Raw genomic sequence first — 15168 nt, 5'->3', positions numbered from 1 at the left:
AACTCTGGCCAGCTGCTTCCGAGCAAATTTCATACATTTTCTTGTTATAGCAATTTTCAATGATTCAGTCCTTTCCTTTCATTGCACTTAAATATTTATCTAACAATTTGCATAAAATGAGTGAAAAACATTTTCATTTTTAACAAAGTTCCATATATTGATAGCTATATAATGTTTTATAATGGTGGGGCATATGATCCAATAAATAAATGAATTTCAATGAGAAGTTTCTACGATAATGAGTTTGGTTTTCACAAAGTTGTGAAGGTGTTAACCGTTAAGAGATTAATAGGAACATGATTGCAGAACAATTAATGAGCAGAAGATATGCTGAAACAAATGTTTAATACAAGTGGAATTCCACTATTAGTGCTTCCAATGTCAGATTAGATGACAATGCAAACTTCAAGGTTATGTTTTAAGAGGAATATTGCTAATGGCCCCAGCAATTATAAGATGAGGTCCAATTTCTCTTTTTGTTAAAGACATGGAAATTTCAATTATAGCAAGCATTTCTAATATTGTTAATTGTGAGTTATTCTAGACTTTTAGTGTTACAAATATTAATCAGATATTAATAATGTTGTTAATTGTGAACTATTAGAAATATTAATGAAATATTATATTATTTTTATCTCATGTTTGCTTTTTATGAAAAAATATTAATTGAAGTAGATTATGTTTAACACATGAAATCCGCCTACTTATGTTCAAAAGATGTGACTTCTAAAGTCAAGTTGAGCAGCCCGACCAAGGCTGCTTGTCCGGATGACAAGATCTAATGTTAAAGGGTGGCCTTTTATTTAGGATAAGCCCAGTGTAGTTGGATGGAAGGAAAGTGCATATTCAAGAATAGCTTCAAACAACAAGGAACTGGATCTAAATATTCAATCAAATAACATTAAGCATGTTAACCATCTATTCTCAACAAATAAATGGGTTATTTCTTTCTCAAGTTCATACGTCACAATTCTACTAAATTCTACTAGGTTTTTGATCTATGCAAGAATGAAGCAAAGGCAATATTCATGTTCAAACACAGATGAAAGTCAAAGAAAATATATTGGAATTTGGACCAAATCAATAGAGCAGAACATCCAAATAGACATAAAAAGAGAAACAACAACTGGAGAGGTTCCAAAGGAAGAATTGTTGCTCACGAAGAGAGATGCACATTAGAGAATATTATAAGATAATACTTACCAAAAATAAATAAACATGTTTATTTTGTCTTTTCACCATGAGAAACATCATAATGGATTTATGTGGAAGTGATACTATTCTATTCTGTATTTAAAACTCAATAATACAACCGGTGAGCCAACAATAATATTATAGGAATAACTCTTATAAATAACAAAACAAACAAATTATGCCAATCTAAAGTTTTTCTTTATTAATAAATAACTCTAAAGCTGCTATTAATATTCATTTTTTAACATGCAAAATGCATGAAGTTTTTGTTTGAGATAGGAAAAATCGAGTTTGGGCTCGATCAAATCTCGAAAATAGAATTAGTTTTTATACAGACTCGAAGTTATATAAGTTCGAATAGTGTGTCTTTTATTATTATTATTATTTTATCTTTTCTTCTGGTAGTCTAACAGGATGGGCTCAAGTTGAAGTTTTATAAAATATAAAATAAATTTTGAGGTTTTATAACTCATATCCCCTTTTGGGTTAGTTAGAAAGCATTTAAGAGCTTAAGAACGAAGTCAAAAGGCCATCAAGTTGTTTTTTTTGGGGCTAAAAAATATAGGATTTTCTGCAGTGATCCTAGCTCAAAGTTCACCCAAAAAAAAAAAAAAAAATGTCTTTCATCCTTAATTAGGAAAGCTTCAAGTTTTCTGGTTTCAACTCCAAAAGGCATTTGCATTTTAATTTATTTTTTATTTGTTCTCCTTATATCTAGTCTCGTGTTTTTAATTTTATTTTGTTTTTTTTTTTTTTTTTTGAAAGTTTGACTCATAATTTACATGTAAACCCAAACCATGCTTAATAGTCAACCCGACAATAATTTTTCTATTACATAACCTTCTTTTTTTTATTTAAATTATCGCAACCTACTCATCCTTTATGAAATCTTCCTTCTCCTTCTTTTTTTCTATAAATAATGTAATTTCCATTACTGGTTTTTAATATACAACTTCCTTTTGGTAATGCTATTTTCAAATTATCTACAAGACACGGTTTCTAGTTTACATTTCATTACAACATAATTTTATTTTTTAAAATCAATAATGCGAAATCTGTTTAAAATTAGAAACCAGTTGAAAGAGAGTTTTCTTTAATTTTCCTTTAATGTGTTCTCGTTTTTTTTTTTTTTTTTTTTTTTTGGGTTGGTTGTTGGGGGGGGGGGAGAAGATAATGAATATATTAAGCAGCAAAAAACCAGAAACATAAAAAACATCTTGCTGCAGTAAGAGCAAAACGAAATACAGATAAGGATTTTTTTTTTTTAATTGATTTGTCGTGCACAAGTAGTATATTTAAATCCTTCCACCACTTGACAAGGTTAGGAAATCAATTTTCATGTTTTAGAATGCATGGGGAGAACAAATAACTTATTCAAAAAAAAAAAAAAAGAAAGACTAATACAACCAATTGAATTATAATTATGAACAAAAGTAGTGAAATTGAAACAAAATAAATGTGAAAGTTTACTTTTATAATTTTCAAAAAATATAAATATATTTTATGAAAAACAGCATTAAACATAGAGGATGTTAGTTGGTATAATTTTTCAGTCTATCTATAATATGGACGGTTTTCATACACATCACAATATTAGTAATGATTTTTTATAATATTGATGATGATTTTCTAAAAAATTATTGTTAATATTATAATAAACCATTGTTAATACTAATAAACCATGGTTGCGATTCCGATAATTTTTCTTTTTAAAAAATATAAAATATTTATGAAAAAAAAAAAAAAAAAAACAAAAAAATGAAAAGACAAAAAGTGTGGGATTTTATTGGCTGAAGTAGAAGGGGGACGCCGCCCCCGTGGCTTACTGGCAGCTGCTGGTATCTTCCTAGAAACGGAACCAGCCCTCAAGCTTTGACCTTCTCTTCCACAAAACCAAAAACTCCACTTCTCACCTAAAATCTTCATCGCAAAAACGAACTCTTTCACAAGAATATATATTATTAAAAAATAAAAATAAAAAAAATCATGATTACAAAGCCACAAGAACCTCCCAACGTTGAAAAAGTTCTCATCTTTGACCAGTCTTCAAAACCAGGAACAAACAATAGAGAAAAGCAAAAACCCAAACTTTCACAGAAAAAGACCCGAAACCCATTCTTTATATGCATGGAAAATCCTCGTTCTTAGAATTTCTTCGCTGGGTTCTTATTATTTTCAATTGGGTTTTAATCCTTTGATGAAAGTTTGAGGAGGAAAAAAAAAAAGTCTCTGAAAATTAAAAAAAAAAAAAAAAAACTGAGTCTTTGAATTTCGCAAATGGCTAAGAAGTCCTCGACCGTGGCTCTGAAAGCCGCCCAGAACGCTATTCAGTCCATTGGGTTGGGGTACGATCTCACCGTTGACTTGCGTCTCAAGTACTGTAAAAACTGCTCGCTTCCCGACCCTAGACTCATCGCCGTCGACGACGATCAGCTACGGGACATAGCCATTCCAGGCGGATTTTGCATTCCCCATGTGCCCAAATCCATCAAATGCGATAAAGGGGAGCGGATGAGGTTCGGCTCTGATGTTCTTTCTTTTCAGCAGGTGAAAAAGTTTTTTCCTTTTCGGATTTTTGGTTCTGGGTGGTGTAAAGCAAGCAGTTGCTTAGTTTGTGAGTTTTTGTTGAAAAGTTTCTTTCTTTTTGCGTTTTTGATTCTGGGTTTTGGAGATTTTGATCAATTGGGGTATAAGAAGATGCTCAGTTTGTGTATTTGTTTTTGTTTTGGTATTTTTTTTGTAGATGTCAGAGCAATTTAATCAGGAATTGTCTTTGTCCGGTAAAATTCCAACGGGTCATTTCAATACTGCTTTTGAATTTACTGGTGGTTGGCAAAAAGATGCTGCCAACACTAAATCCCTAGCGTTTGATGGAGTTTCCATCACCCTGTACAATATTGCCCTTGAGAAATCCCAGGTGGTTTTGCGGGATCATGTGAGGCAAGCTGTTCCATCTTCATGGGACCCTGCTGCTTTGGCAAGGTGAGAATTCTATTTCTTGTTATTAAGGTGTTCTTATTGATTGACATTTATTTTGAAATGTTTAGGTCTTTAAATGATTCTGAAGTTTTTGAATTTACTCTATTCTGCTTTCTATTGCATTTTCTGAGACTTTAACTGGTTTTCTTGCTTTCTATTTTGATGAGTTGTATGGTTTTCCATATCATGGTGCTATATGTTTAAGGCATAAGAAAGTGTGATGGGTGCTATTATCTGCTACAACCTAATGTTAAATGAGCCTCTTTTACCTGTGTGGGTGTGCCCACTAGTGTATGTGTCCGCTAAATTGGTATCAAAACCGTCCAATTAACCCCATATTTTCTTGCATCTGATTTATTATAACTAATATATACGAAGCCTTTGGCCTTTAGATTGCTTGGCCTATCATTGTTTTGATAGTGTGTTCTCCCATGGATGTTTGCTCCTGGATTTGAATTTGACTGCTTGTATTATCTACCCAATGAAGTAAAATAAATTCATCTAAGCTTTTAATTCAAAAAGAAGCAATCTTACCTTTAGCTGCTAAATTGATTTTCTTCAGCCCTTCTTATCCTAAACTAAGAAGTTCAAATTGTATCCATGAAAAATGCACGTTGAGGTGAAAGCACTAAAACAATGTGAGCTTTCCAAAGAAAAGGGTTGCATCTGTCACGGATTTTGTTAAAACTTTTGTAGTACCCATACCAGTACAGAACACATTATGCACGATTTGATAGAATTACTCGTGTGTTTAGTGATCCATTTGTCGGCATTGTTTGAAGATGAAGGTTGTGCTTATTGATTTAAAAATTTGTATCGAATTCTTACATTTGTGCTTACATGTAATCATCTGAATTTGGTTTCGCAGGTTTATCGAAAAGTATGGTACTCATGTTATAGTTGGCGTGAAAATGGGGGGAAAGGACACAATTTATGTGAAGCAGCAGCACTCGTCTCCTCTCCAACCTGCTGAGCTACAAAAAAAACTAAAAGATATGGCAGACAAAATCTTCATAGATGGAAGTGGTCAGAACAGAATGAATTCTGAGAAATTCAATGAGAGAGAGAAGGTTTGAATTTGATTATTCAATCCTTTGTTTTTACCCTTCAATTAATTTCATCTAAATCGAAATGAAGTATTAAATTCAGAGGCTTGAGGTTCTTATGGTATCAAATTCATGTATAAAGTAGAATTAAACAAATTCAAATGGTATTCCTGGCCCTGGTAAGCAGAAGTAATTACACAAATAACTTAACTTGAAATACTTATAATGATAGGCAGTAATTTACCTTTTAGGTCTAGGCTGTCTAATTTTTATCTTAAATTTAAATCCAATTCCTTCCCAATTCTTGTTCGATGCATACCAGGTTTTTGGATTTTCAGGTGCTCTGGGGTTTCCTAGCTAAGAAGTTGCATATATTGCTCTTTATTTCTATATAGGCTTAATATGCTTGCTCCCTTTTAAATTTTAAGGTGGTGCTTGGAGTTTTTAATTTGTTTGGATAGAGACTACAGATATGATATGTAAAGTTGATAAACTGAATTTGTTGAGATTCTTTTTGTAAGTTTAATTTTACCCATAGTTTCTGAAGATTGATTTGTTTGATCTTTTTAACATATTATTTGGAAGAATTCCATATTTAAATATTGTATGGTTGACTTGTGCCATGTTTTTGTTTCAGTTTATGAAGGAGCATTCACTTAGTATCTCGGACACACTTCCATCCAGCTCTTACTCCTGTATAGAGGTACTTCTTTTTCTTCTTCTTTTTCTTTTTATTTTTATTTTTTTTATTTGGGGGGCGGGGGGGACCACAAAACCAAAAACAAAAACTAAAAAACAAAAGTTCAACAAATAAAAAACTTGAATTTACGTTTGAGTTTTTCTCTTTTAAGTTGAATTTTGTTTTGGTAAAAATTCTCACTTATGTAAATTCTAGCACATACGTCATATGTCTTTCCTTGAAGGAGTTTCTATGTTCCCCAGTTATTTGCTTTGTATTTGTGTCTTTGGCAAATGGGATATGCGAATATAAAGATAGAAACAACTTAAAGATTTTCCAACTTGCAATCTTTAATTTCCAAAATTTTCTGAAGTTGACACCCTGTTTACATGTTTGGTGAATCAGTTTTGTTCATTCCAGAACCTCATCAGCTGTCTTTTATCAGAACTTTGAATTTGAGTATATTATTAAAGATCATTTTTACATAATCAGCTTATTTGTATTTCATGTTTCAGTTGCAAGATATTAAATTCATGTGCAAGAGGAAAGGTGGAAACTTGAATAAAAATCTACTTCACAGTGACTGGTGCCAGACTGTTCAGTATGAACCTGATGTAATCTCAATGTCATTAGTTCCTATCACCTCTTTACTTAGTGGACTTAATGGGAGTGGATTTTTAACGCATGCTATTAATCTGTATCTTCGATGTAAGTGTAAACCATTTTCTCATCTGTGCAATGTTTGATTCTTTTTCTCTAATAGTGAGCATAAACTTATATTGATAATGAAAGTAAAATATACAAAATCCTAGAAGGACAAGAGGTTGTGTATATTGACAGTAAATACATTTTTTTGACATCATTTCCAAAAAATCTGTCAATCTCAAACGAAGCAGAACAGAGTAAATGCTGAGAATTCTTGTATTAATCACCTTGGACCTTTTTAGGAATTCAAGATATTAGGTTTCATTGCTTCTGAAAACTCATGACGTCTTGATCAAGTGATTATGACTCCTCTGTCTTGCTTTCAAAAATCCCTTTTTGGGAAACTTGGTGAAATTTTTTGCATGCTGTTGACCAATAAGGAGCTTATGTTCTGTCCTCATAAGTGTTAGTATGTGCAAAAAGAAATGGTGGACAATGCAATGTACATTCTCAGGTCTGAACATATCAATGTTCTTTGTTGTATGCCAATAGCCTTCCTAATTTGATTCTTAGAGGTATATAAATAATTTGTTGAAGTAAACTCTAGAGATTTTGTTAAACATACACCTGTATGTTATGAAGAGAAAACTGAAAATTTACTGGCATTATGCTTGTATATACTGTCTCAATTTTTAAAAAAAATTTTTTTTTTTTTTTCATTGTTTTTACATTTTTATCAAGTGCAGATAAACCACCCATTGAAGAGTTGCATCAGTTTTTGGAGTTTCAACTTCCGAGGCAATGGGCACCAGTATTTGGTGAGCTTGCCCTTGGTCCTCAGAGGAAGCAGCAAAGTAATGCATCTTTACAATTTAGCTTCATGGGCCCTAAGCTCTATGTTAACACAACTCCGGTACTGCTACTTTTTCCAATTTTTTGTTTCTCAAGTAATATCATTATACTTTCTTCTCCTCTAATTATGTATCAGAAGCCACAAAGCATTGTTATAATTTATCAAAATCTGGCATTTGATAGAAAGTTGGATGAAGGATATGATTGATGAAAGCGAAAGATCTATGCTTTGAATTTGACCTCAAATGGGCCTTGGAAACTCAGGGCATGCTTAGAAGCCTAATTACTGCATTTGGAGTTGTAGCTCAATCATCATACTAAATAAATAGTTGTTTAAGACAATGAACTATGAAGCCCCTATTGATAGGTTTCAGATTTTTTATGATTTATTAACTTAGCAGGTCCTTATACATGGACAATGTTGAGTGATGAGATGTTTTTATTCCAAAATGGTGCTTTTTTATTGCTTGTATTGATCTTTTGAAAAATCTAACTGAAAATTTGATGACAATGTTGAGTGATGACATGTTTTTGTTCCAAAATAGTAGTTTTTTTATTGCTTGTATTGATCTTTTGAAAAATCTGACTGAAAAATTGATACCTTTATTTGTGAAATGCTGAAAGCAAATTCCCTAGAGTTCTTTATGCCCTTAATACTTGGTGCAAGTTGTAATGGAGGTTTTTGTAGGTTCTGCATTTAGCATCTTGTTGTGTAAAACTTGTTTTTATGCATGAAAATCTGAGTTAAATTATCATCACATGAAGACAGCCTCGAATTCAAAATGTGTCTCATCTAGCTTTCTACTATATAGGAGATTGTTACACTAGTTTCGCTATCACCTTCTCTGGCTGCCATATCTGCTTGGTTTTACTGGACTGGAAATTTTTTGCCCCCAGTAACATTGACTTTTTTAGGACAAGAATCCTATAATTTCATCACTTTGTTTCCTTAGTATTTGTTAATTGTCTATGGTCTTATCATGGGAAACTCTTTAGGTGAAATAGTTGTATCACGTCTGTGGTTAACAACCAATTATCATGTGCCCCATACAACCAAATAATCAACAATAATGTGCAACATTAAGTGTGTAATGAATTATTTGATGGTAACATAAGTTTATATGGATTTGATGGTAACTAATAATATTTTCTTGATGAATAATGCTTGATAGGTTGATGTGGGTAAGAAGCCAGTGACTGGCCTCCGATTGTATTTGGAAGGGAAACGAAGCAACAGCTTAGCAATTCACTTGCAGCATCTTTCATCGCTGCCCAAGACAATTGAACTTCGTGATGAAGGTGGGGGCAACATGTCTCGTCCATCTTCTGATCGTAGGTACTACGAAAAGGTTCAGTGGAAGAGTTTCTCCCATGTCTGCACAGCCCCTGTCGAGGCCAATGATGATCTGTCTATTGTCACTGGGGCTCAATTCGAAATTGGAGATTCTGGGCTAAAGAAAGTTTTATTCTTGCGACTTCGTTTCTCTAAATTTACCAATGCTACAGCTGTGAGACAACCTGTGTGGGATGGTTCACCTGGCTTGGCCCAGAAATCCGGAATAATTTCATCTCTTATTAGCACACGCTTCTCCTCCGCTGCTCAAAAACCACCCCCAAAGCCATCTGATGTGAACATTAACTCTGCTGTGTACCCTGGTGGTCCTCCGGTGCCCACTCAGACACCCAAACTTCTTAGGTTTGTAGACACAACAGAAATGACACGAGGGCCGCAGGACTCACCTGGCTATTGGGTTGTATCTGGTGCGAGGCTTATTGTTGATAAGGGTAAAATATCTCTTCAAGTAAAGTATTCTCTTCTCACAGTGATTTTACCTGATGAGGAGGTGTCAGAAGAATTCTGATGGGAAACTATTGGACGGGAATAATGGTAAAAAGAACAAGAGAATTGAATGGTTTATCCTTAGGAAAGAGAATGGGGGTTGGATTCGGTTGTTTTTTTCTTCTGTATTTTTTATGTTCATATTTTCATTAGAGAGAATGCGTTAAAATGTTGTATGAGTTGTTGTATATAAAATTTTTTTACATGTATTTTTGGTTTGTAAATTTTACTTGATTTCCTGTAGGTACTCCTTTATGGTGCGAATATTTGAATATTTGATTTGGAAGAGCTTCTTCTTCTTCTTATTGCTTTTCTCATTACTATTATTTTTTCTTTCGGGGCTAAATGTCTCTCACTGCTCTGACTTCACACATGCAAACACCTCCTGTAGTTTGTAAAACAGTGCCTTATAATATATACATTGTGAACAAAATAGTGATAATAATAATTTCATATTGGCGAGTTGTATTAAGTTATTTGGTATAAATTTCATATTAGAGTTTGTATTATTTTATTTGTTTTTTGTAGAGAATAAAATAATAGAGATGTTTGTTTTTCTTTCCACTAAACTACATATATATATATATATATATTTTTTTTTTTTTTAACATTAATTATTTTATCTTTCATAATTTAAATAAATAAAAAAAATCATATTATTTCTACATCAAGACCGGCATTCTAAAGTCTAACCTTCCCGCATCGATCCCTACATTTTGTCTAAAAGTCAGCTTTTCACAGGATTGACTATATATATATATATATATATAAAGTGTACGCTTCCTACGATCCGTCCTCAAACTTGTGAGACAGATATCTACGTCATGATTGATCTCTAAAACATAAATAAGTCTTTACTTGTTGAACTGGATCATTATACACATAAATTTATTAATTTGAAAAGTATAATCAAAACGTAATAATAATATAATAATGAGAAGGAATATGTGGGGAGTCTAGATAGGCGATGATCATTTCAATCAGTGTTATTATTTAAGGGGCATTAACGCCAAATACTCTTATCACTTGCACAGTTGCACCACCATTTGAACACATACCATATCTTTTTCTTGTTTTCTTGTTGGTAGAAAAATGTGGGTAAATGTTGGTCTGAGTATAGCAGCAATTCTTGTTATTTTGATAACACACTGGATTATCAAATGGAGGAATCCAAAATGCAATGGAGTTCTCCCTCCTGGCTCCATGGGATTGCCTTTCATTGGAGAGACCCTCCATCTCCTCATCCCCAGTTACTCTCTTGATCTCCATCCATTCATCAAAAACAGAATTCAAAGGTAGGTAAAATACTCATTTAGATCTCGATTTCCGATATTTTGTCAGAAAAATTTATCAGGCATACATGTTTAGGCCATAGTTATATTTATCTCTGTCACTAAAGCTTCCCATCAACAAACTGAAGATACTTTTATTGTATGCAAGTATATATATATATATATATATTCATATAGTTTTTGCAGGAAATTTTAGCAAAAGTGTTAGCTATAGCTATAATTTCAGAGTGTACTTAATTTGTTAATTTACAGATATGGGAGTGTATTTAGAACAAGTCTGGCAGGTAGACCAGTGGTAATATCAGCAGATCCAGAGTTGAACAATTATGTGCTTTCTCAAGAAGGCAAGCTGGTTGAACTTTTCTACCTGGACACGTTTTCCAAGATCTGCAAGCATGAAGGTGAATCTCGAACTAATGAAGCTGGTGGGGTCCACAAGTATGTGAGGAGCACTTTTCTTAGCCAATTTGGTGCTGAGATGCTCAGAGAGAAATTGATCCCCCAAATTGAAGATTTCGTCACTAAAACTCTAAATTCATGGTCATCTCAGGACTCTGTTGAAGTTAAACTTGCATCTTCTTTGGTAATTAAAAATTAAAGTTGATATGCTTTTGTGTTTTAATCTTGAGTTTTTTGTTTTCATTTTTTTTTTTTTTTTCCTGATATTGGAGCTAATCATGCATGCAGATGGTTCTTAATTTCAGTGCAAAGCAAATGTTCAGCTATGATGCAGAAAAATCATCATTCAATTTAGGGGAGAAATACACCAGAGTCAGGGATGGTCTGTTTTCTTTTCCCATCAACATCCCTGGTACAACTTACTATAAGTGTCAACAGGTATTAATTATGTAATTTGATTAAGCATATGGAGCACAGTGGTATATATATACCATTAATTAATTTAATTCACCCTTATCAGAAAATTAAATTAATTATGAAGCTATTTAACAAATTCAGGATCAGAAAAAGGTGACAGACATGTTGAAGGATATTTTTAAGGAGAAACGCCGCGATGCAAAAAATATTTCAGGTGAAAATGATTGTAAGGAGAAAAATGGAGGAGGTGATTTATTGGATCGGATAATCAGAGACATGGAGAAAGAAAATTTCTTATCAGAAGAATTTATAGTGCAGCTGTTATATGTGGGCATAGCTGCTACATTTGAGTCTGTTTCAGTAATTGTGGCTTTAGCTTTCCTCTTACTCGAAGACCATCCCCATGCATTGCAGGAGATGATTGTATGTTATATAAATATATATATATATAATTATAAGTTTCAGAATTAATATATAAATATATATATATATATATATATTGGTTTGTTTTAGTAATATTAAAGTAGAGGCATTAAATTGTTGACCCTTCTTTGCATAACATAATGGTTACTTGACTGTATATGGTGCAGGCTGAGCAAGAGGCGGTTCTCAATAAAAAGAGATCAGAGAATAGTCCAAATCGACGGCTCAACTGGGATGATTATAAATCCATGACTTTTACTCTTCAAGTCAGCTGACTTAATTTTACTTCTTTTTTTTCTTTTTTATTTTTTTTTTTAAAAAAAAGGAAGTAGTTTACTAATTAAAATTCAAAAGATATAAATGTGAATCAGAATTTACATTTTCTTATAATTGACTTCACAGGTCATCAATGAAACACTTAGACTGGGAAATGGAGCACCAGGTTTATTACGGAAAGCACTGAAAGATATTGAAGTGAAAGGAAAAGGTATATATTATGTACATAATTAAACGTTTAATTCATCATTAATTTTGCTAATTTATATTTTGAATAATTAAAAATAAAATGTTTATTTGTGTGTGTGTGATTTTGCAGGATATACAATACCAGCAGGTTGGAGTATTATGCTTGTCACGTCTGCACTTCACATGAATCCTAATACCTTTGACGATCCTCTCCAATTCAATCCATGGCGTTGGAAGGTTTGAAGTTAATTTGATCACCATCTTTTTTTCTTTTTTTCTTTTTTTTGATTTTTGGATATGAGATGGATGTAATTAATTAGTTAATAAACTTTAATTTAATTTTCAATAAAAATATAGGAGCTTGAGTCACATATTATACCAAAGAATTTCATGCCGTTTGGAGGAGGAACAAGGCAATGCGCAGGAGCTGAGTATAGTAGAGTTTTCCTGTCCCTTTTTTTCCATGTGTTGCTCACCAAATATAGGTACATTATGAGCATTTTTTTTTTTTTTAATAATCTGCAATTTAACTTTTTTTCCTTCATTCACGGTCATACTTCTCAATTATAGTCTAATTAATTAATCACCTTTTTATTTTTTGGGAATTTTTGATGTTAATGTATAGGTGGACAATTATCAAAAGGGAAAAAGTTGCTCGAAATCCTGTTATAGGATTTGGGAAAGGCGTGCACATCAAGTTCTCACACAAGGAATGATGACCATATTATATTTCTATTTGGAAAAAAGTTGGTTTCTATAATCTGTAGAAATACCTTTCTTTTTCTTTTCTGTTTTATGTGGTCGATTATCGTACAAATGTATCTTTGAATAAGTCATACATGATGTAAAAATATATTATTCTCATTTTATTTTCTCTTTAGTGTGTACTGCTGTTGGTTTTCCACCAACTTGCAGACCAAATCATATGTATGAGATTTATTAAATCTTATTGTATTTGGAACATTTTACCTGGTAATTGTATTGTATTTTAAATATTGGCATGCTCCAAAATTAACATCCCTTCTAATCAAGCGCGTACTATATTATATATTCTTCCATTTTGGTGGATACAAATAAAAACCAATTATATCATATGTGATGAGGAACAATAGAAAAATAAACATGGAGGTGAAGAAATTCGGATTTGTAGATGGAACCGATAAAAATAGGGTGGAGATGAATTAACCTTTATTCCTTTTCATAAACTGAATCTTTTTTCTTTTTTTTTTTTTTCTTTTCTTTTCTTTTCTTTTCATTTTGATGTTGGCCGAGCAATGAATCAAGATATTTGGGTCAACAACTTTCTTTATAAAATACGTATAATTGTAGTACTCCATCTTTTTCTTTTTAAAAATCTTTTGAAAGGGTCAAATACTTAATAAATTATGGAATCTGACCAAATGAAATTGGTGAGCATTGATTTGTTTAATATCCTTATTTATTGATAAGGATAGATAGTGATAGAGAAGACTTTAGGACGTACTTAATTAATTAATTTCTTGGTCCTATAATTATGTACCACTCCACCGGGAAACCCCTCTGATTGCAACATTTTCCCTTCTTGAAGTTTGTATATAAATTCAACATTTTAAAAGCACATCAATATTATATTAATTTTGATAGGAAAAATTGTAATTAGTCCTTCTCATATTTAGTATAATTATAAATTACATATGCAATTTTCATATAATTTTATTTACTTCCTTTTCCGTGATCATTTTCCGTTAAAATTTGACATGAGTTAATTTTTTAATGCATTTTTATATTATTCCAAATGTCAACTATATACATATATATATGTATATATTAACATTGCCCCAGAAAATGTGAATATGATAATAATAAGAAGAGAACAACTTAAATAGAGAGAGAAAAGGTGACCTTATAATAAGAACAACTTGGTGTGTAGTGATTTGTTATTTTTTTTATTTTATTTTATTTTTTTTGGGGGGCTGAAATTTACTAAACTTCCGATTGGTAGATAATGATAAAGAACACTTTAGCACATGCTTTGCTTAATCTCACAATATAGAGGGGTGTTTTTGTAATAAATCCTACAAATTAATGAAATTCATTATTAAAGGTTTTTTGCACCTGTACCTGCTAAGCTTTATAGCATTTGCAATTTGGTCCTGACTTTTACACCAGCATGCAATTTAACCTCAAATTTTGTGTGTTTGTCATCTATATTAAAAACTTTGCAGGAACAGTCCTATATGCAGTAAAGATGCGAATTTATGAAAATTTTATAGGCTAGGCATAGGTGTCCATTGAGATCACTTTAGAAAGTGTTAGAAAAACTGGGAATTTGAAATTTTCTGAAAAAGAATTTTTTTTTTTTTATTTGGATGATTTTTAGAAGAAAAAATCTAATTTTTGAAAATTATTTTTTTTTTTCAAAATTTTAACATTTTTCATTGTGGCATGATTTCTCCAAAAATAAATAAATAAATAAATAAAATTAGGATTGAAAACCTGATCATTGAAAACTTGATACCGAGAAAGTGGCACTGCGATGCGAGAGACTAGCTAGGCCGATGGGCTGTGGTGATCCAATGGAGAAAGGGGTTGCGTTGAGCTCTCTAATGGGCCAAAATGTTTGCGATCGGATCTATGATTCATAGGCTAAAAGATGTATTTCTTTTTTACTTTCTTCTTCTTTGTTTTTTCATGTTTTTATTTATTTATTTATTTATTTTTTTCTTTCCTCAACTCATTGACAGTTGTAGTAATATTTCTCAGACCAATTCAATGAATTTGATTGTGTTGTTATATATATATATATATATATACGCAACCGAGCATATATAGTAGACATGGCAGGTTAATTTATTCATTCGTCAGTGGCCATTTATTTGTTAATTGCAGATATGGCCTAATTAGAACTTGTTCGACATTGAATGTGTACTATATATATATAGTAAAAAATAACATAAA

General features: G+C 31.9%; 2 protein-coding genes across 2 annotated transcripts; both read left to right on the top strand.

Moving 5' to 3' along the window:
- The first annotated feature begins 2999 nt into the window (after positions 1-2999).
- Positions 3000-9540, top strand: LOC107415792 (MACPF domain-containing protein At4g24290). Its single transcript, XM_048471758.2, has 7 exons — positions 3000-3741; positions 3938-4176; positions 5042-5243; positions 5857-5922; positions 6414-6606; positions 7290-7456; positions 8568-9540. The coding sequence occupies exons 1-7, from the start codon at positions 3472-3474 to the stop codon at positions 9255-9257; spliced, it is 1827 nt and encodes a 608-aa protein (XP_048327715.2). The 5' UTR covers positions 3000-3471; the 3' UTR covers positions 9258-9540.
- A 639-nt stretch (positions 9541-10179) lies between these two features.
- Positions 10180-13226, top strand: LOC107415749 (beta-amyrin 16-alpha-hydroxylase CYP87D16). Its single transcript, XM_048472054.2, has 9 exons — positions 10180-10530; positions 10780-11110; positions 11215-11364; positions 11485-11766; positions 11934-12032; positions 12169-12253; positions 12362-12468; positions 12589-12716; positions 12857-13226. The coding sequence occupies exons 1-9, from the start codon at positions 10328-10330 to the stop codon at positions 12945-12947; spliced, it is 1476 nt and encodes a 491-aa protein (XP_048328011.2). The 5' UTR covers positions 10180-10327; the 3' UTR covers positions 12948-13226.
- The last annotated feature ends 1942 nt before the right edge of the window (positions 13227-15168 follow it).

The sequence above is a fragment of the Ziziphus jujuba genome, chromosome 4, assembly GCF_031755915.1.
Source record: "Ziziphus jujuba cultivar Dongzao chromosome 4, ASM3175591v1".
NCBI classification, from domain to species: Eukaryota; Viridiplantae; Streptophyta; class Magnoliopsida; order Rosales; family Rhamnaceae; genus Ziziphus; species Ziziphus jujuba.
This window is presented reverse-complemented; position numbering and strand designations above follow the sequence as displayed.